Source organism: Diorhabda sublineata, chromosome 2, assembly GCF_026230105.1.
Source record: "Diorhabda sublineata isolate icDioSubl1.1 chromosome 2, icDioSubl1.1, whole genome shotgun sequence".
Taxonomy (NCBI): domain Eukaryota; kingdom Metazoa; phylum Arthropoda; class Insecta; order Coleoptera; family Chrysomelidae; genus Diorhabda; species Diorhabda sublineata.
The window spans coordinates 12,390,081-12,414,063 of NC_079475.1; the positions used below are offsets into that span (position 1 = coordinate 12,390,081).

Sequence of the window (23,983 nt, forward strand, 5' to 3'; positions counted from 1 at the left end):
TGTTGACCAAAAGCGTGCAAGTGCAAGTATAAACATCACGTTCGATCTGAGCTCGATTTGAAAACGATGTAGACTTATTAAACCGAATTGTTACTCGACACTCTGGTTCTCCAAGACCTAAGAAGTTTCTCGTCCAAAAATCTGCTGGAAAAGTTCTTGCTTCAGTTTTTTGCGATTGCCATTGAGTAATCATGGTTGAAGTTTAAAAGGTCGTACATTTTCTTCCAACGAGGAGGTAATGAAAGCTGTGGAGGTCTGGTTTGCAGAGCATGAAGAAACATTTTTTTTTGAAAGGTCTAGAGACGTTGCAGGTTCGCTCTAATAAATGTATCGAATGAAGAGGAGAATATGTTGAGTAATAAAATATTTTGACATTGAAATTGCATTGTGCAGTGTGTTAAGGTTTGGCAACTGAGTCTTTTGTAATTTAGGTAAAACCCAAATAATCAGACATCCTCCATTGTTCATACCTCAAGTATCTATTGAATAGATATTTTATTGGTTCGGAGCTGTACATTGATTAAAGGATTAAACATTTATTCAAATATTCAAACTAAATAAGTATCAAATTGGCATCTGCTACGTACTAAATAAAATGTCCGTGATAAGGCATGGCTACTTAATTATTATTCTATTAATACAGTACTGAAACAAATATTAACAAAAAATTGGACATTTTTGGATCGATATATTCCTCAATCGGGTTTCACTAGAAAGAATAAAAGAATGAAATAGAAACACTCCTAAAAATATTTTGACCTCGTTAAGAGAAATTGACATTTAATATAAAATGATAAATCATTCATATCACTTTCGACTTTATATTATATAGCATGGAAATCAAAAAAGTAGTCATTGGAAGGTACATCTGGATAATACGGTGAATGAGGAAGCAATTCGAAATGAAATTCTTGTAATTTAACGTTGCCATTAACTTGTTAATAGGTGCATTATCTTGGTAAAACAGTGGTTTTTCCTTCGACATATAAGGACATTTTTCCTTGATTTTTGCATTCAAACGATCCAACAACTCTTTGTATCGATTGTCTCTCTCTTTTGGAGATAGTCGATGAACAATATTTCCAAAATACTGCTGACTGTTGTGCATTTGGATGCTTCACCGGCTGCAGTCCATTTAGATGATGATCGTTTCGCTTCAGGAGTGTAGTGATGGATCCATGTTTCCTCTATTGTCAGATATCGACGCTAAAAATCTGATTTATTAGTTGTAAACATGGTCAAACAATGTTCTAAATCATCAACACGTTGTTATTTTTGATCTACTCTGTTATAATCATGCATAATTACAATTTCAATTCACGATTATCGAGCTTTTTTATGTTTTTTGGATTAAGCACCACAATTTGATGGCCAGAACGTTCATCATCATCATCAGTAACTTTTCTAACCTTACCATTGCTGAGCTTGCACAGTATTTTTTTTAATCAAGAAGCATTGATAAATTAACAAACGAAATTGTTTTGAAAACAACAAAAGTAGCTTCACTTAAATGGTTGGCAATTATCTTCCCAGTTGATTGTTATAACTTTGGACATGAATCACCTGCTGCAGTCCACTCAGATAATGATCAATTTGATTTCGGAGTAAAGTGATATATCCTTGTTTCATATATTGTCAGATATCGATGCTAAAAATATGATTTATTAGGTGTAAACATGGCCAAACACTGCTCTGAATCCTCAGCTATCTTACACAATTGCAATTTACGATTAGATATATCCAATTTGTTGAGTTTTTTATGTTTTCTGAACGAATCACATCAATTTGACGACCAGAATGTTCATCATGATCATCGGTGTCTGTTCGACCACTTTCTTTTCGATGGTGCACTTTCCTAACCTAACCAATGCTGAGCTTTTTTTATCAAGAAGCAATGATAAATTAACAAACGAAATTTTTTTCAAAATAACAAAAGTAACTTCACTTAAATGACTGTATTTATATCTGACTAATCAAAATATCAAGAAACTTTACACATAGTCTTTTGAAAGTTGGTACTTCATAAACGACATATGGATCCGATTTTGGCAGCGCCATCTTTGTATCAGTCACACGACTTATTGAGTGATGTAGTATCAACAGTATTCCTCAAATAACATTTTTTTTTTATCTTTATCTCGTTTTTGTAGTACAATTGACTTTTGTTTGAGAAAAGCAACATTGAAACTCACGGTTTAATAAATTCACCATCTCGCTGTTGTTAACTGTATTGGCAAATTTCACTTTCACCCACAAAGTTACATTAGTAACACCGCTGTGTTAAATAATTATTCAGACAGGAACAGTGAAATTAACTTACTCATGGATAACCGACACTTCATTGTTGAATTGGTCTCCGATAAATAACCACAATTTTTTTTCTCGTAATTTATTGTAATCATAGTACCATAATAAAATTAATATCATTCTTTTATTATTCAAATGAAAAAAATGTTTCAAAAAGTAAGAAATTTGATTTATCATTATAGATAGTCAAGAACAGACGAGGGAATCGAAATAATTATTTCCTCAGTAGGGTATTTTATATTTATACTGTTTAATTTTGTGGTCTTCAAGTTTACAATTGTTAAATTTTTTCATACAGTGTGTAAAAAGCAACAGTGACTGTTCCTATTTATGGAAAATTCCGAATCACGTTAAATTTTTTAACCAAAATACAATCCCTACTTTCAACCTCTTTTTGGATGAAAAGTAGACTTTCAATTTTTTAAATTTTCACTCTTTATTCCAACATGTTATCGTTTTTAAGTTTATCGCAGCAATTAGAAATAAAATAAAATCATTTCTTTACAAATTTACAGTAGTATTCAGTACAAATATTATGAAGAGTTTTCATTGCAACGTTAGATTTCTTAACTCCAATATCCCATTCCAAATTCCAAAACAAAGTGCTACATACAATAGTCAATACACCCTATTATGTCCCTAACGAGGTAATTCACCATCACATCCTCCCAAATCTGTTAATAGTCCAGTAAACAACTGTTTGATTTCCATAAAGACGCATGAATTTACTTGAATTTCAACAGACGATTGTAAATACCTCAAAAAACAAAGTCTACCGATATGTGCTTTTACTTTGAGGGTGAATACCACCCCAACTAAGAAATGGGAATTTTTCTGTTGAAACTGACCGTAGAAATCGATAGTAAAAAGCACAATTTATACTATGATGTTTTTTTTGAAAGATCAATACTTTTTTGTAATTCAAATTTTGATTTTTTTAATTAGATTTCTCCAAAACTTAAAGGTTAAATATAGCTTCCAAAAAAATGGAAAAAATGTTTTTTTTTTGGTTGGTTATAGACCTAATAAAAATCGAGTTATGATTTATTAAAGGTGGAAACTTTGTACCGAAATTTTGAAAAATTGAAGTCTGAATAAATGGAAATCAGTCAATTTTACGAAAAAAATGTATCAAATCTTTTTTAAAGAACTGCAAGAAACATTCCAAATGAGACTTGCTAAGACTTTGTTATAGATAAGATAAGGGATTTATGGAGGGAAATAAGATATAATCCCATGTCCACACTTGATATTGCAGATCAAGTGAATACAAAGTTTTAATGGTACAAAGAGCTTCATTCTGAACAAAAATATGGTTTCAAAATTACAATGGAGGAAACGTTTTTTAATTTTTTTAAAAAATTTCCGATATGTTTTCGGCACGATAAGTACCATCACATTACCAACTCAATGTGCAGCAGTACCTCAATATTTCTCAGTCGGTGGATAAGAAGCAACGATTGATAGAATAGCCTAAGCCATTACCTAATTTTACATTATTAGATTTCTAGGGGGCTATGTGAAAGGGACTGTATACAAATCTAAACCTTTTGATCCATACAACAAGAAACGCCAAGTTTTTTTATTAATATATATACTTTGTTTTTAAAAAAAGGGTTGAAGGTAGCGATTGCCACCTTGAATAATGGCAGTTAATAAATTAAATTTAGTCGATAGAAATTTCATTTGTGTAAGATTGTATTTAAAATAATATTTTTTTATTTAATCCACCGTATATGTACACATATTTGTAGATTTATAGCTAGCATAGCTAGCGAATCCATTAAATTCGCTGGTATCGTGAAAAAGAAAGGTAAAGATAGTGTGTTGACCTCATACGAAGGAACCGTCAACTCGTGCGAAGCCGAAAATGGTTAATTGCGTCTGTGACGTCAGCTATAGGCGAAATAGAAAGTGCGTGAAAATTTGGTAATTCAGACAGTGTGTATACTTTTAGACGTTAATCGGAACATCACTTTTACTTATTCGTTTCAATGGCAGTGTGAGAAATTATTTCGAAATATGCGTATTTTGGATACTATACGGAGCGTACTATACTTCAAATATTTTCAGGAAAAGATACGTTCATTGAAATATATAAAAATCTAATTTATATTTTCAAGTTTATCGAGTAAAATTGATTATTTCACTTTTACAACTCTATATATAATTAAGTAGCTAGCCATTTTGTATTCTAATGTTATAATTTATCATCAATTTAATGGTCCATTATACTTAGTACACTTCACTTTTTTGATTCAATATCTATTTGTGTTTATTCCTCTGCTTTTCACCATCCATTCTTGGATATGAACCTCTTTCTCTGGTTTATTGTTATTAGTTTCTATCTAATGTTTCCTATCTACTCATCTACTTTGTGGTATCTCCCGTTTCTCGTAGTCTTCATTGAATTATCCGTACTGCCCTTTTCTAAAAGACTGTACAATCTGTTTACCTTTATTAAATGCCCTCTATACCACTTAAAAGGATATCGAACATGCAGTAGAGATGAACGTGTTTCAAATTTCGAGAAACTAAATAATATATGGGCAAGTTTCCGAAAATTGCATGTTTCTACTTCGACTTAAAATTTGTTTTCATAGGTTTTGCTTCACTGACCGTCATCTTAAGCCTCACAATCCAGTAGATTACGACAGACGCTGTTTTCTTTGAGTTTTCGATTCTGCTTAGAAAAAAAGTTTGTAATTCATGGATTCTCCATTTTAAAATTAATTTGTAAAGAGAAACTTGGATTAATTTCGAGGACCAGTTTTTTTTGGAAATTAAAAAATGAGCTATACACAACGGATTCAAGTCAAATACATGAAAATGTACTACAAAATTTGATCTATATTTGGGTTACATTCACATTCTTCCTGAAGGTTAGTTATGTGGAAGATTGTAGACATAAAACAATTTGAATCTCAATTCCATTGCTTATTATTTATCTACATTTATACGAAATAATTACAAAAAAGTGAACCTATGAAAGTTGTGCACCCACTTATGTTTATGTTAGTTCCAATTATACAATTTCTACGTTTGGGTTTGCGATCTTTTTCACTAAAATATTTTCAAAGAAGGCACTGTAATACATTTTTGAAATCTACGTAAAATTTTAGTATAGTTTTGTCTAAAAACTTTTTTCAAAAAATGCATACTTTTTGAGTTATTAATTTTTTTGTAAAAAATTTAACCGTTGCAGATCCTTATAAATTATTTTTTTACCAGGATACCCTTAAATATATGTAAATGGTTTCTATTCGGTTGCTTTAAGCAAGGTCACACGTATTCGAATCTATGTTAAAAAAATTTTCTTTTTTTACAGGGTGTGTATAAAAATTTTTCAAAATTTAACGTTATAAATATCAAATTTCTTTATTTTTTTAAATATAACCACCCTGTTTTTTCTATTTTAATGCATTTATGAGTAGAAAATTCTTATACCCAAACCTTATCGTTATCCAGATATTAAATGTGTTCTTTAAATAAAAAATAACGGTAATTATACACTTTCACGGTCACCTGGTTTTTTGGCTCTAGAAAATCGAAAAATGGATGGATTTTAATGATCTTGGTCTCAAAATATTCCATTTTACGGCGGATTTATAAAAAAAATTAGTAGACATAGCTGGAACGAAAATTTCTCATAGTTTTACTGTTTTAAATAGTAAAAAAAACGGTTTTGCAAAATAATCCTTTACAAAAAATTATCTCATTATCAGATAAAGTTCTTATATTTTTTTTGTATTCTACATAAATTAATAAACTATTTAAAAAAAATCCAAAAAGAATGAGTTTTTCAGTTTTAATAGCTTAAAATAAAATCGATGAAAAACAATCAATTTTCGTGAATAGTTTCGTACTATATTCTTCAATGTTAATAGTTTTTAGTTAGATAGATAGATAAATTTTATAATTTTGGTTTGGTTAGGTTAGGTTAGGTTAGGTTAGGTTAGGTTAGGTTAGGTTAGGTTAGGTTAGGTTAGGTTAGGTTAGGTTAGGTTAGGTTAGGTTAGGTTAGGTTAGGTTAGGTTAGGTTGTTTTGTATCACTGAATATTGTAAGTGCTTCAAATGTATTCAATTCACAATTGTTGCAACTCATTGTCAATATATTTCAATTTATTATTAACGAAATCCCACAACTCACAATTATTCAAAAAAATTAACTTTTTTGAAATTTTTTTTTTCAAAATATTCATTTTTTTATGTAAATTGCGAACTTAATTCCACGACGTCATAAACAGTTACGAAGGATTATATGTAGAAAGTCATTTTTTTTGCATTTAAAGTCATGAAACTGTAAAAAATATCTATTTTATTTAATTTTCGTATTTTTTTTATAAAACCGCCGTAAAATGGAACATTTTGAGACCAAGATCATTAAAATCCATCCATTTTTCGATTTTCTAGAGCCAAAAAAACAGGTGACCGCGAAAGTGTATAATTTCCAAAATAACTATTTGTAAGAAATTTTCTTTATTTTTTTATTGAAATATTCAGGAATACAGTTAAATTATCAAATTAATAAGAGCTAACAGCTATTTTCCAGGTCATTTTAGCTCGAAAAAGAAGGAGGATTATTTATATAATCCAAGTAATTGTTTCGAAATCCACAACAATTTATATTATATATATAGAATTAACAGTAAAAATTCGAAAAAGCAGAATACTGTTCACAAAGTAGATTTTGATTTCTCTTCTGTTCTTTATTATATTTACTATGTAGACATATCTATGGCACTGAATGGGCAAGTTCGATCCTGTCAATTTAACGTGAGATACACCTACATTTCGCAAGACTTTCACTTTTATTGGTGGATAGAAATGGTGAACACAGAATGAATTATCTGTGTAGCACAAATATCATAGACGTACCCAGGATTAAATTAAAATAATACACATAACTTTAATTGCTATGTTATTTCGAATAATTTAGGAAAATCCTCGTTAAATCATCTTAAATTCATAGTAAATGACTTATATTTATCTATCCTCTAATAAACAAGTTATCAATTTGGAAACGAATAACTCAATTTGAGCCTCTATTTGGTCACAATTTGGTGACAAGCGGGAACCGGCGCAACCTCTAAAATCTTAAATGGAAAAATCGTTTTGGTTTTTATAAATCATCCTATTGAATATAGAATCCTTTTAAATCTTTTTCTGATATCCCAACTCTGTTGGCAGTCGTCCAAAATAAATCTAGATTACGTTTTGGACTCAAGAGTTTTCTCTTTATCCCGTTCTCCTATGATCGTATATTCTGCTTTAATGAGTGAGCTGAAGCAAGCCATTTACATTCTCATTCCTTGTTATGGGACCCAAAACTTGTTTACGTTATTATTGTTCTCACATTTTTTATTTTTGTATTTCGGAGTTTGTAATTTTATGTAACCATGATATTCTTAATATAATTCTATTTCGTACAGTAGCCGCCTTTCCCCAACTCATACTGAGAAGCTCACCAAATTGGTATCTGATAATACACCTTCTAACCTAATTTCTAGCCAAACAAGACACGATTCATAAAACAGCACTAATTGGACTTTTTCTTGAGGTTGTCTAGGTACAAAATGTTCACGCATCCACTGAACAACATTAAACATTGATGTAAACAGATCGATCTGCTATAAAAACATAGACTCTAGTAGCAAATCGTCCTTCCACTCTTTTGTTTATGTTGACTTTCATTATAACCCAGATGGTTAGAAGTTACCCTCAGCAATGCTGCAAACTACCAATTTTTTGTGGATGTTATCGTCGATACAGCTTTGGATCCCTTTCTGGCAAGTTGTTTCAAGTAAATCAAAATAGATTCTTACTTCCTTTTGGTTTACAGTCATTGCTTTAGCTATGAAGATACCTTTTGATTTACGAATACTAATTTCTGCTATGCGAATTGATAAGCAATGTCGTTTTTGCATAGACATAGTCGATCTTCATTATATCTTCCAAAGACACTGCTTGTCTCACTCCATGCTTCCCTTTTGAGGATTTCTGTTTTTAATTTTACCTTCTAAGATCTTACTTGGTATGTTTAATTCAATGGAGGCTAGATAAACAGAACTACTTCGTCCTCAAGCTATTTCTGTTATAGAGCCGATAGCTATTGGGACATCCAACACAAAAAATTACAGAAATCAATGTTTAAAATGGATATTGTCAGAATTATTAGTATTTAATCATTTAGAATTTTAGAAGACATGCACTTTATTTCGATTCAAAAGAATTGAAGAAGAATAAGACAGTGATTCCTTACAAGAATCTGGAGATCATAATATTAATCATTGGAACATATTTCAATTCCAATTATTAATATTTTAATGTCGAAAAATATTAAGGATTACAATAGGACAGCATATAACCTCACTCAGGGTTAACAGTTCGAAACTTTAATCGGTATAAGAGATTTAGTTGCATATCCAGTCGAATCTTCAGTTTCGTATGTAAGATAGAGTTGAATGTTATTGAAATATTTCTTTATATAATAAATAAATCGTCACTATTCTACTATGAATCAAAATAGAATGCATATAATTTTACTGTAGCCGATATTTCAAAAAAAGATACTTCAAAAAGAAAAGGTTATTGCTATTTGTTGCATGAAGGCATTGCAAATCGAGGTGTTGTGAAAATTGGAAGCTGGGCTCATGAATTCATAAAAGACCACTGTAAAGATAATAAGAATTTGATATTTTACAGTGAAAATACTGTGTCACAAAATAAGAATAAGTATATTTTTTCTATGAACTTATTTTGTATTTAAACTATACAAATTGAAACTATTATAAATACCTAATAGTCGGCCACACGGAAAATTAAGCAGAAAATATTCATTCTTGTATTGAAAGAGAATTTTGAAAAGTGGGCCCATTTTCATTCCTATGAAATATCCATATGCTTGCTAAGACCTCCAAGAAGACAAGGAAGCCCTATATTATAAAAGAAATGCAAACATCGCACTTTTATAATAGGAAGAAGATTTTGGTAAACATTTTTCTTTAAACACAGATGATGAGAAATCCACCAGGAACGATGTAAAGATAGATGAACTAAGAAAACAATTTCTAAAGCACATCAATGATTATTTTTTAATTTAAATAGCTAAAGAAGGTCTTACCAGCTGCCAACAGTGATGAAGAAACATAAACATTGAAAAAGACAAAGAGCAAGGCATAATTATAATAATATCATTTTTGTACCATTGACTACATTATTTCATTTCACCCTTTGGTAATTATCTAGATTAGGTTACACCCCTCCGATTTCGTCAAAATTTTATTATGTTATAAAGAAAATTATGCTGAACAATTTGATATATATATATATATATATATATATATATATATATATATATATATATATATATATATATATATGTAGGGCGCGGAAATTATCCCTTCACATAGTTTTCCAACTTTGAAGTTCCAGAAAAAAAAAATAATTTATACATCATAGTTTAGCTTCTTATGTCTTCATTATCTATTGATGACATCATGTATCATCATAAAATTTGCAGAGAATTTGGTCTAGTTTGTTAACATACGACTATCGTTAGTAAATCTATCAATATTTGTTTTTTTTTATTCGGGTTTGACCATGAAAAAGATAAAATTCTATGAATTTTTGTGTTTTGCTGTTTATTGATTAATATTCTTAGTTGAAATTAGTTGTTAGGTTAGGTTAGACATAAGAAGCTAAACTATGATGTATAAATTATTTTTCTTTTTCTGGAACTTGTAAAGTTGTAAAGCTATGCGAAGGGATGATTTCCGCGTCCTACATATATACATCAAATTTTTAGCTTTTTACTACCAGTACACATATAGTCTCAAATAGGCTGATAATGTATTCTATTTGCTGAGACATGACCTGAGAAAAGTTAGATTTTTAAGTGTTACAGTGAGGCATCCCTGTCAAGCCTTATTATTAATTTTTTATAGCTATAATTAATGCTAAAATCGGAAAAAATGTCAAAACACGGTTTCAGGAACTATCAGACAGCATATTAGTATTTTTTCATTTTTAATTAGGGTATACTTAAGAAGCAAGTTGTAATTATCTGTAGTGAAAAGCTTCATTTGCTGATTACCTAAAGTTGCATGTTTTGTAGATGTCCCACTGTAGCGATATACAGAAGTTGCCTCATAAAAATTTTTAGTTTCACAACACTATGCGGTCAAATATCAGAACTAATTGATAGAATATATACGAGGATTGCTACTTAACTTCTGAGATATTGCAACACTGATATTAATATGTCAAATCTGACATTGCCTTTATAAAGCACGTATTTTGGTCAAAAAATTGAATTAACATTTTCGTGCGGTGATTTTCTATGATTTCGTCGTGGATTAAACTAACAGCAGTGAGCCGATCCACTCGTTTCGACTTTTGATGATGAAGCACCGTTTTAGTCGCAATCATTCAATATTTCATGAACTGGACTGTCAAAAATATTTGTTTCCGTTGGATACCGCTCAAAATAAAGCTCGTATCGATTAGTGCAAAGAAATGCCGAAAAAATTTAATGGCGTTGCTTCAAACGATATGTGGAACTTAAGTAGCAGCACTCGTACATACATTATAATTGATTTTCGAAGAAATTGTTAATTTTTTGAATGCTTATTTAATTCTATCAACTAGGTCATTGTCTGGATATACATTTATTGAAAATGGAACCCAATTGAAAGTGAATAATTCAAAAAATAATTAATTATTATGATTAGTTTATATTAAACGAAACCTTTGAACTTAAATATTTGCGAAATAACGTGACACAGTATCCTAAATGTCTAGTTGGATGAAAAATTCCTCCCTTACATTTCTCTTTACCATAATACAAGCACTTATTCACGTTACTGTAAACGTGATGTGGTAGTCCACGTGCGTCCCAGTGTGCTAAACTCACCCCCGTATGGAACCGTGACGCTAATCCATCAGTTACATGCGATTCTTCTTCAAATTCGGGTGACAGTCGTAGTTGATTAGTGATTTTAAATAATCGATTAAGAATTTTGGTGATTTTTCCGTGTCATATCTCATAAATAGTATCGGTAATGTAAAAAATAAGATTTGTTTTAAATAATTTGTTACGTGTTAGTGTTAACGATAATTCGGCTTTGATAGAATCGGAAATTATTAAAGTTTAATTATATAAATAAAGATACAAATTATAATTGGAATATACTTGAAACGGGGATATACAAGGTGTTGTAAAGTAGGTAATATATTAAACCACAAACACTGTCGATTAATTAAGCTCAATGTTCCAAAGTACAAGTGCAATAGTTATTGATTTGAATGATAGAGAAAAAGATGCTTTTCCTTTAAACTTTTCCAAAACTAGTACAATATATTTATACCAAATGCAAGTACTTGGCCACAATGATTAGTAAATTTCAAAAGAATCTCATATTACATTATTATTTTTCGTCTCAGAATGTGTAATTCAATGAATGCCCATCTTGTTGATAATTTTTTGAGGACATCATCCGCCGGTTTTTCAATTTGAACAGCTTTGATCAAAGATCGATTCAAATTTTTCAATTATTTACTACGTGGAAATAACCCATGAGTTGTTATTTCATCTAATGGAGATCATCCAATAAAGGCTTTATTGAAGATTGTAGAAACTTCATTATTTTTAATTTTCTCACTACATTTGACATAATATCTGGGTTTAATGATTTATAAGACTTTATATCGTTTCAACAATGAAAAATGGTGTAGTTGATACCATAAACTCTTAACAATGTCACTTATCTATTTTTGTTCCAAGGTGAAGACATGCTGCCAACTTCATTCGTCTCAAATTGATTTAAAAACATCGCAGTAACAACTAATATAAAAAATAACTGATATATAATTAACTAACTGTTAGGGTTAACATCCATTCATCATTTTTAAACATCGTTAATCAATCCTAAATTCTGCAAAAGTACATTTGTGGAAATAAAGTTGTTGTCTAAAGAGTTTTATTCGAGAACGGAAAAGATTGTAGATGGCTTACCCAGATGGAAACGTTCGTGTCGTTTATGGCCAAAAACATGCAGAATCCATTAACTGTCTCACTAGAAATTTGTGAGTTTGTATTTCAAACAGCGTTATATGTCTTTTTGAACACTTGCCACTCGTCTTTAAAGACTCTTGTGATCAAATTTGTATCATCGTTCATGATTCAACAGCTCCGAAACGACTTTCGAAACATATTCAGTAGTTTTAGGTACAAAATATACAGAAAACAGAAAACGTGTTTAGTTTAATATATATTCACTTTTTTAAGCTCTTTATTTCAAATATTTGTTCAGATGAACCAAAAGATTGAATCAGAAGTGAATCATTGGAATATTTTGAAATGATTATAAACTCTTGGGTGTGGGAACTAGAGTAGTACAATTCGATTTAAAAACTAGTTACAATCTTGATATAACCAAAATATTTCTTTCATTTCGTGAGATCATGCGCAATGTTGCTTAGAAACAAAATACTAGATATCTACTAATATCTAAGAAAACAATCTTTTGTCTTGTTTTCTTTTTGCTGTATGTATGCTATATATAGTTATCATTAAGATGAGGGTTTATTCGATGAGGATGAAAAAAAAAATGACGAAAATAAAAGTTGAATAAAAGACTGACGATTTTGTGGCCATATTTTTTAACTCATAGTGAACCAAGTATGAATTTCAAGCGATTGAATATGATTGTGTAAAAATTCAAACTCGCAAACACATTTAGAAATTTCTTTGATGATTTTATAAAAAATGAGTAGGAAGTTTAAGCGCAAAGCAACTTAGTGAAATTACCAAACACAATAATTTAATCCAGTTGAAGAAAATCATAAGACATTTTTTAAAATTTACTAGGCGATAAAAGAATATTTAACAACTTTAATTTATAATTTTGTACTTAGGATATTTCAATTAGAAAACTGAAACTTAAATTTGTTTAAAAATACCCGACGCTAATCTCTGAACCTTTTTTGTAATTTTACAACAAAACATAATAAATTAAAACACTACTTATTTTTTTTAAATCTTCAAAGTAATTTCTATCCAAGGAAGATTTATACTCAAAGATCCTAACGTTCCACCTCATCTAAGTGAAATTTCTTAATTGGTTAAGGAAATTATTCAAATTTTATAATTTGGTTTATTAATTTTTGCGATAATACGTTTAATTCAACAATGGTAATTTTACAAAAGAAATTTACAGTGTAGCTAGTAGCAGTCAACCATTCCACAAAAGTAACTAACTTCGAGGTATTTAAATCAGAAAATTACACCTCTAAATTGTGTTTTCGAACTGACACACTAAACGTCTAATTTTTCAGTAGTATATAACTTGACCAGAAAGATTGCTTACGATGTCTAGCTATTAAATAACGAGACTGGTTACGAAAAAGGGTTTTTCCATACGTTTTTCCATTGATCGAAGTAGTGCTGGAAGTCTTCATTGGTGAGTGTCTTTAGGAGCTCTGCCGTTTTTGCATTATCGCTTCCATCGACTCAAATCGGGTCCCTTTCGAAGCAGATTTTTTTCTAACCTTTCAAGGAAATCTGAGCAGACCCGATGACGCAAGAGTCAGATTTTTCGGCACCAGCTTCGCACAGACTTTTCTCGTGTCTAATTCCTCGTGTAACATTTTTCTAACCATTTCTCTATCGGTGTTTACAGCCTCGGCAATCATCCGGATGTTAATCCGATTATCTTCACGCACAATTTGGTTGATTTTGGTCACTGTTTTTATAATATATATATATATATATATATATATATATATATATATATATATATATATATATATATATAAGAGTATCTGCAATTTCCAATTATTGAATCATTTAACGTATTTATACCTCATGTTTGACGGACAGATAACATCTAAATTTTTATTATCAAACTATTAAATTATTTACGATTCCGAATGAATTTAATAATTGTTTTAGTAATTCGTTTGGTTTAGGAGAAATTACACTCTTATCAACACATCTACCTAATCTAAAAAAAAATCTTACTACCGTTACAAAGACTCTAAAATTGCGGCTTCTACTTGGCCTCGGGAAAATTGTGGATGCTTGTCCATGACTTTTCCGCAACAGGACAATTCTATTCGTGAACCTTATTGCACCGAAGGGCTCAGCCCTATCGAAGCTTATGTAGGACCTTATCCATCGTGGGCTAGACAATGTACGCCGAATCCTTACTACGAATCAGGATTTTTTCCGCAGATACATAGACAGTTTGCGAATAATTCAGGTGAGTATTCTCAGAAAATACGATATGTACTATTATTAAACAGGATATTTCTAAATTCAAGAGTATGAAATTATAGTAAATCTTTACTATAATAGAAATTCAACATCCTATAAGGGTTTTCTGAAAGGTTTCAAACCTAACCAACTCTTTATTTCATTTTTGCAATCTCTACCTTTACTTTTATTTTACATTTTTGAGGATAGTCGATGAAGATATAAAAATTGAATTTTCGAAAAAACCATGTGCCCGATTCAAAAACTGATGTGTTTTTTAAAATCCCGGCGAAAAATACATGATATCTGATTATTATTTATATTTTCAATATTTTGTATCAAAACCGAAAAAGTTTCAAAAAGTTAGTGTCATCCCTGTGAATAAAATTGAATGAATCCGAAACTATGACAGATATCGATGTTTTTATGACATGAATCAATTAAAAAAACCCCAATTAATTCAACAGTCTCGTTACAATTCTTCGAGTCTATACATATGCGTATTATACAGGGTGTAAGTTGAGACAAATTTTTTTCTTAAAAATAACAACATACAAATTCATATTATCTACAATTTCGAAATGGGAACGTTGTAATAATGGAAAAACCGAAAGGACATAAGTACTATCATATAAAAAATTTACCTGCTTTGTAGTGATGATACAAGGCGAGTAATAAAGCTGGATAGAGAACGATGATTAACAAAATTCACTACAACATCCTTAAAAATTATTTTCCGATTAAGTCTTGATAAAATTTTGTGAGCAAAAAGTCTTTTTATGATGGTGTTCATTGAAAATATATTTCCAAATTGGTTTTGCCACCGTCTACTCATGGTAAGTTGATTATTGGTGACGTTTTAAGTATTGTTTTCTGTTGGAAAACAAATTATAGGACAGACGAAAAGAAATGGAGGAGTTCGACGCACTAACTCATATTGTTAGCGTAAAATAAAGAGATACAAGCAAGAATGTGAGAAATCCTTTCGTATTGAAGTTAGTTGTGTAAAAAATATCCTCCAGGAGTTATTGCTATTATCAATTTGCCTATCACTCGTCCTGGTGAAGTATTAGGACTTGTAGGTACTAATGGTATTGGTAAATCCACAGCATTATAGATTTCTGCTGGTAATCTGAAATTTTGAGCCTTTTATAAAATTTTGAAATACATTGAAAAAACATTACAAAAACCACAATATGTATTACTAAATTATTCTTCCATTATAAATTTCCAATATATAATTTTCGTTAAAATTTCATTAACTTGATGTGGTGATAAGAGAATGAATACTTATCCAATTTTTTGAGCGGTAAAGCAAATAACGGTTAAAAAAATTATAATGTTACCACAACGTTCTAATTTCTAATTTTTATATTTAAGGCTTTCTAATAGAAAATGAAGAGATCTTCCAAATGATATATCAATATATTTTATTCTAAATATTGTATATTCCAATATTTCGATGAATAATATTCATATTATTTTTATATGCTTCTATTACACAATTTTGTTTTTTTTTTAGCATTTTTATCAACAAAATATTCCATTACACCAATGGGTAATCCATATTATTAAATAATTCATAGGGGGACTAGTGCTAAAACTGACTATATTACGGTAAATCCGCCTTTTATGTAAATGAATCCCAGCAATTTACAAAAATAATTTAATTTTCTTAATACATTTCAAAGAGATACGAGTCCCAGGAGTGTATCGTTTATAACTTAATCTAAATATTAATATTAAAGAGTGGTTGTTGTATGCACGTGAAATCTCAATCGATAGTTATACTAGAATATTTCGTTCTTTGTTTTACATAGTTTCTAAAAAATACAGTTTTTAACCAGTAGATTAGTTTGCTTTATACCCAAAATTGAAGATTCCTCCCTAGCTAGCATATTTTGCAAATTACATTTAGAAATTATTGAATGGAAACAGTTCCGAAATCAGTTCTAGTTTCATTTAAATAATTTTTTAATAAAATTAACATCAAATCGAAGAATTAATAAAACATAAAGCGTATATTTATATCAATTATAGAAACTAACAAAACAAAAAAAAATAATGGATTCGTATTGATTGAAGATATAAACTTAATAATCTTGAGTCCATGAATTTTGAATTCACTCATTTAAATTATTCATAACTGGCATAGAGGCCACTTAGTTTTCGTTTGGGCTGTTAATATCAGGAATATTAGTTGTGTCAACATCTTTTTCATCCAATCGTACAGCATCATCTCGTCATCATCCTCCGTGATAGGTAAAAATTCTTGTTGCCTCTTATTTAATCAATAGTTTAAGATTCGTGTTTTAACATTTAGTTTATAATAGATTTTAAAATGGGAAGTCACGAAATTCAGGACCACTCCCACCCCCTTGTCGCACAATGTCTCTCTCCCGCCCCCTTAACGTGTGACGTAATTTTTTTTTCTTTGTTTCCTTAAATTGAGTGTGTGCTTGTTAGCTGTATCCTGAGGATATTAACTATGGCAGAAAATAGGTTGGGCGACGAGTTCTCGTGCGATTTTCTTATTTCAATGGAATTATGACTAAGGAATCGTTGGAAATGCAGCATGAGTGTTTCGGACATAACAATTTATCGCGAAAGCAAATATTTGATTGGTAGAAAGCGTTCAGGTCGCCTCAAGAATTCGCAAATGAACAAATGGTTGTATCGGCATCCGAGAGACAGCAGAGGTTCTTAACATATCGTATGGATGAACCCACATTAAATGTATCAATGCTAGCCTCGTACTAAACGACTAAAGTTTTTGCATAAGCATAGTCGAGTAGATGTTGCAAAAGAGATGCTTAAATAAGGAAGGCTTGATATTCATTAAACGCATCATTACTGTTGACGAGACGTGACTTTATGACGTGATATCCAAACTATCCAAAAATCTCGCGCTCTAAGATTGAGTTGAAATCACGACAAAATAGGTCGAAAATTAACGTTTTCTTCGATTGCAGTAATGAGGTTTACCATGAATTTGTTCGAGAGTGTCTAACAATTAACAAGAAGTACTACTTAAACGTTTTGTAGCGGCTCAGTGGAAAAATTTGTCATAATTAACCAGATTTATAGACAAACAGTTTATGGATTTTTAACCACGATAATGCGCCGTCACTTTTCAGCATGATTGTAACTGATTTTTTTGATTACACATGAAAAGAAAATCATCTCTCAGCCACCGTATTCGCCAGATTTAGCTCCTTGTAACTTTATCCACTTTTCGAAATTCAAAAATACGCGCCATGAGTCCATCGAAACCATAAAAAGTAATTCGCTTATATAAAGCTTATATTGGCCTATTTTTAAGATGGTAAAGAAACTTTGTATTGAAATACGTGAAAATATTGTTTGTTTATCAACCCGGTTGAAATTTAATCACCAAGTAATTCTAGAATCATCAGTCAATATTTATGAAATAAAGAGCAAAAATTAGGCAAATGAAAGTGGATACCAAAAAAGACTAGACTAACCTAACCTAACCTAACCTAACCTAACCTAACCTAACCTAACCTAACCTAACCTAACCTAACCTAACCTAACCAGAAGAAGAAGAACCGAATGAGTTAGTGTACATAAGATTATAATATACGAAGTAATAATATGAGTGAGTAATAAATCAAATAAAAATGAAGTACATACAGATATATAAATAATGAGATAAAAATATCAGAAAAATAATTAAGGAAGGTAGAACTAAGAAAAAACAAAAGTTATATGTGTGTATGACAAAACTAAACTTAAATTCTGTAGAATACGGTAATATAAAAGAGAAAAATATGAAAAAATTGATGAAACCGTGAAAGGAGAACCAATTCAATGTTCTTCAATAAAAACAATTCTAGAAATAAGTTTGAACTAATCCAACGTATGGATGTTTGCAAAAGTGAAATGTTTGTTTTGGTTTCTTATTATTATTAGAGTGCTACTTCCAAATTTACGGTGTTATGAATTTGTGGCTGTAATATTTTTTATGCTTCACGATAAAGGCTATCATCATATTTCCAACAAATATTATAAATTTCTTTAATTTCTTATTTCTTGGATCTTTTGTTATATTTATGTTTCTAAATCTTCTTGATTTTAGGTCTCTTATGTTTCAAAATTAGTATTTTCAAATAATTATTTAAAGATAGATAAAATTTGACGTTTCGACTTTTCTTTAAGTCTTTAACAAAATATTGACACTGACAATTTGAGTATTTATATTGATCAATGGATCACCTTCATCATGAATATCAAAATAAGAATAAAATCAAAATAGAAAAGTTTTTTTAACAAGATAGATTAATTTTTCCTTAGCAGTCATCAATTACATTAATTGTAGTTTTCATTCATTCATAACTTTTTCGTTCTTATGAATGTGAACCATTTCTAAAAATTCTCTTTTTCGTGAATAAGAATTCTGTTTCAAGAATTTTTGAATATTTATAATTGTGTTTTTTTTATCTTTCATGATTCGTTGATGCAGTTTTATTTTTTTATCATATTGATTATAAAGATTCAACATTTTTAAAACGAAATCTAATACACAAAAAAAAATTTTTAGAAATAGTTCACATTCATTAGAATGAAAAAACTATAAATGATAAAAAAACATGAATAATTTAAAATTTTATTTTGTATATTCTAATAAAACTACAAATAATTTAATTGATTACTGCTACATATTTGAGATGTAAGAACTAAAGAAAAATTTATAACGTTATAATTTATCTTTCTTTTAAAAACTATCAAAAAAACTAATTTTGAAACAGAAGGGACCTAAAATCAAAAAGATTTAGAAACACAACTATCATATAAATATTCTTTACACGCGGAGGATAAACAATTTTATTTTTCTTTGTATGTTAGTGATCTCGTTAATTTCAATTGTTGATTATAATTATTTATTTTGTTTAATATGAATGATAGCGCAAAAAAATTATTCTATTATATGCTCGATACATTAATTTATCATTTTCATATTAAATATAGTATCATCAACTCTAAATTCTGAATAATTTTTTATGGAAATACGAAGCGCTTATCCCTTATGAAAATAAAGAGATACCGATAAATTTCTCTTCGAATTTTCAAACCGCCTTCGCTGCTGCAATGCTCGTATACAAACAGCGTTAAGCAACCATCCGAGTAGGCAACAGAGAAAGAACAATAACAAAATCGCGATCATCTCAGTCGGCTGGCGTAGTTTCCGGCATTTGCGAAACCGAGAGTGTTTTGTTTTGCCCCCTCCTGGGCCCATTCACTTCGTCGCCGCCAGAACCGCCACTGATCGCCGTCCAGTTGCTCTCTTGTCGTACCATAGAAGAGCGCTAAGGTGTACCGGTATCGAATAGTGTATTAGAATAATTTGTTGTTACTTATCCGCGGCTCGAATTGCAAAAAAAGTGACAAAAGTGTGATTTCATTGGAACATAAGTTAGCATGTGTTAGGGATGAGTTTTGTGGTACCGGTTAAGGAAATGGAATATCAGTTACCAGCGCCGCCGATAAGTACAACCGCGGCGCCGGCGCCGCTGGGACATCAGGTGCCGGTCGGAGTGATGCAAGGCACCCTCACACACGTCCAGGCACCTCAACAGGATGAATCGCACAGGTGGACGCAGTACCAACAATTGTGGAGACAACATGTCTACATGAACGGTACTACTAATGGTATTGTTCGTTTTTTATCTGGTGGTGGAATTGATTTAATTCCTTAAACGAATTAGAAAGTTTCGATTTTTATAAATGGTACCACAAAAGTACCGATTGAAATCTTCGAATTATGAAAGTTTCATCACATTTACATTCAATTTATAACATATAGGTTCCAAAATATTCTCTATATCTCATTGAAGTAATGAATTCTTCGGCAGTATCTACAGGAAAAATCATTATAACGAAATAACATCTCAAACAAAAATGTTTCAAAAATGATTTATTTTTGAATATTGGTACACTTTTTTTGATTACTCAAAAATCTATCATATTTCGATAGAATCTATGAGTAGTATGGATTTTATGTTGTATTTTTGAGTTTACATCATGATAAATGATAGTTGACAGGTTTTTTCTTCACCTGTTATAACATGAGATATTTGTCAATGTTGTACTTTAACAAGTTACTGATTTGTTCATATTTTTATTCCACATTAACTAATAAATATGTATCTTAATACAGAGTTTAACTAAAGTTGGCCTAAAAAAGTTATATTTTTTCTTATTACAACCCATAAAATTTTTGGAATTTCCGTTTAATTTAGGTACTACGTTTTTATCAAAAAATATAGAATGCAATCATGTGCTTTTGATATTAGCGATGATATTTTTAGCAGCATATATAATTTTAAATATTTTCGTAAAAACAGTAAAGCTATTATTTACTAGTTAAAGTTTATTTATATTCATACTGCTATTATTATAAAATATTTCTTATAGAAAAATATATTATTTATTTATTGATACCCAATGTCAAGACGATTTAACAAAAATAAATGCCTTTTATACAAAAACTTCGTAATTTAAGTTTATTAGAGTGTATTAGAAAACTTATATTAAAAAAATAATATCAACAGTTTTTTTCCAGTAAAATGATAAATTACCATCCAAATGGCAATTCTATAATGTTGATTTTAGATAGAGTTAAAGATTACGTTTTTAGAAATGTCTAGAAAATAGAAAGTACGTTAAGTTAAAGCTTGAAATTTATAATAAATGCAAAAAAAATTAACTCATACCAAAATAACCTATTTTTTTAAAATAATTCAATATTAATACAACGGATGAACTCATGTGAGAAAAGTAAATGGAATAATAATTTTGTCTAGTTTGCACACTTTTCGCACGAATTGCATACAATATTTTTTCTACATTCATGAAAGACAGAAAATAATTTTTGACTGACATTTCTAAAATTGCAGAGTCGCATTATCCAAATCATAATAGTTGTGATATCGTATGCTTGAGGCATTTACGTCTGTGTTTATAAATTGTAATCATATGGCGTTTTAGAAAAAAAAATGCATTTCCTAGTAATTTCGTAATCCAATTATGTTTGTCTTAATCAAAAACTTCTGTACTATAATGACAGATGAGTACAATAAATATTTAATGCACTAGTGCAATAGAGATCTACTTTATCCAGTAATAGTTTCTTCAATATGAAAATTAAATTTTCGTTAGTAGAAAAAATATTGTATTCAATTCGTATGTAAAGGCCCTTTTTCGACGAATGTTCTCATCCGTCGAACTTACGTCGACTTGTTACATAAATAACTATTTTGTACGAAGTGCATAAAATGAATGATTTTTCAAAAGCTAATTTTTCGCCGAGACCTGAGGCTAAATGTGCCATGAAAATATCAATTTCAAGCAAATTTTTATACAACTGTGAATGTGTTCCATCGTTTCAAATATAATGAAAATATAAATACTTCCAATACATCTTAACGTGGTTTTTCATCTCGATAAGGTAAAGCTTTTAAACGACTGTTGTCCACAAACAAATTTCTAAATTAAAAAAATTGCAGTGTGTTTGGAACATAAATTGGTAAACGAAATCTCGTATTTTCTTTTAAAATTTCGTATTTGAATTTTTCACATACATTTTGAGGTTATGTGTGAACATCGTACATACAAACGTAGAATTTTCCTTTTCGTTCAACTTTATCATTAAACTTTTTTCCAAGGGACAGATAAAATTTCACCTTAAGAACTCAACCTCTTCCCGAACTCCGATGGCTGGTAAATTATATTTTTTCTCATTTTTTCTAAAATTATGTCCTTTTCCCAATGAGTTTTATCCTATTACTGTTTCCTTTTGGTTTCCAAAATATTGAATCTGATCTATTTCAGAATGATAGTCTATTCATACATTGCCACTATTCAACCAACTAAATCACATTGTATATTATTGTTACTGAGAAAAAAGTCAGTCCAGAATGTTTTCTATTTAGTTCTGAAGTTGACATGAGTTTTGAGCGCTGAAGCTTGCAGGATAATAAAATTAATGTGTTTTATATTACAGAAAGAGAAGCTACTAAGCGTTGTAAATGAATGTACATTTATACATGGTTCCTATTGTACCAAAAATTATTTCAGGCGATTTTCCAAAAGAATGAGATTGTTTCATTTTTTCCAACCTTTTTAAATTTTTGATATTTTCAAAAAACTAATTTCAAATTACCCGCTAATTACCCTCAATTGAATCAGTCATAAACAATACATCTTTCAAATGAATGAAATTGAAATTTCAGGCTTGCGTTACGAATAATAATTTGGATCTTCATTGTCTATCTGTGCCTATCTGTATTCCATATCAATTTCTTCAGATGAAATATAAAAAATTATATATAAACTCTTATTCGAGCTAATAATCACAGGTTTCGTGAGTTATATAGTGTGTCTCATAAATAAATGTTCGAAAATAGCTGTGGTTTCAACCCAACGTTCAGCAAACTCTTCGAGATCTTGATAAAACTATTTTTGGGCATTAGATGACACACTAAGTTTTCCTTCTCCTTTGGACTCAAATTTTTTTCCGGGTAATAATATTACTATGGATTTCATTAAATAGTAATCTCACGGTGAAGTTCCAGACTAAATCCAGATGAGTACACGATTGCATAATTTTCGTGGTATGTGGTTAAGCATTATTCTGTTACGATAAAACCCGGTTTCGGTTAACAAAACCCTCGATATTTCTATAATGAAACCTCATACATTCGCATTAGCGTAAACTAAACCTTCATAACTTCCCCAGACAGACACAAAGGCTTTCCGTCTCTTTGCGACTGGATTTGATAAAATTTTTCTTGTCTAACCATTGATTTTTCATATTCGGCCACTCATCTCATTATTTTACATGGTGATGTATGGTATCTAGAGCAATTATAGGAAAATTCGATAATTGGTGCTTTCTGTAACAATAATATTTTAAATTCACGATCTTCAATCGTCAAACCCACTATATTAAAACGAATAAACCAACGCTGTGACGTTCGCTCATTAACTGTATTTTCGTTTTCAATTTTATATATTTTCACTGCTTCCACAGCTGCTTTAAACTTGTGTTTCCAATAATATCTTAACAGTTTCATATTAATCGCAGACCAAACAAAAATACTAAAAGGAAGTAAAAAAATTGTTCTCTTCATAGAATTGGAGACTTACAGGCCACGACATGGTTAAATTGAGATTATAATTATATATTATAATAATTATAAATCGGTTTTTTCTTAAGGCATATTCTCAACGTACAGAAGATACGACATGATGAATTGAAATGAAGATATAATTGCTGATCTGGCCAAATTAATGTATTGGTATTTTCAGTTTTACCAAAACATTCAATAAAAAATGATAGAAATGGCCATCAACTGAGCTGATGTCATTTTTTCAAGTTCATAAATGAAACTGTCGAT

The 23,983-nt window shown here is 30.0% G+C and overlaps 1 protein-coding gene across 10 annotated transcripts in view; it reads left to right on the forward strand.

The window, feature by feature from the left end:
• LOC130452691 (hepatic leukemia factor) overlaps positions 1-23,983 on the forward strand; it is a 134,326-nt gene that overhangs the window by 40,257 nt on the left and 70,086 nt on the right. For 2 of the 10 annotated variants that reach the window (XM_056792094.1, XM_056792098.1), the window contains exon 2: positions 14,279-14,571. The exons of 1 other annotated variant lie outside the window; for it this stretch is intronic. In XM_056792094.1, coding sequence (XP_056648072.1) covers positions 14,397-14,571 — 175 coding nt within the window. In that variant the 5' untranslated portion in view covers positions 14,279-14,396. Of the gene's footprint in view, positions 1-11,502; positions 11,536-14,155; positions 14,572-19,550; positions 20,235-23,983 lie in introns of those variants that run through there. 7 more of the 10 variants (XM_056792095.1, XM_056792093.1, XM_056792092.1 and 4 more) reach the window with 7 other exon arrangements.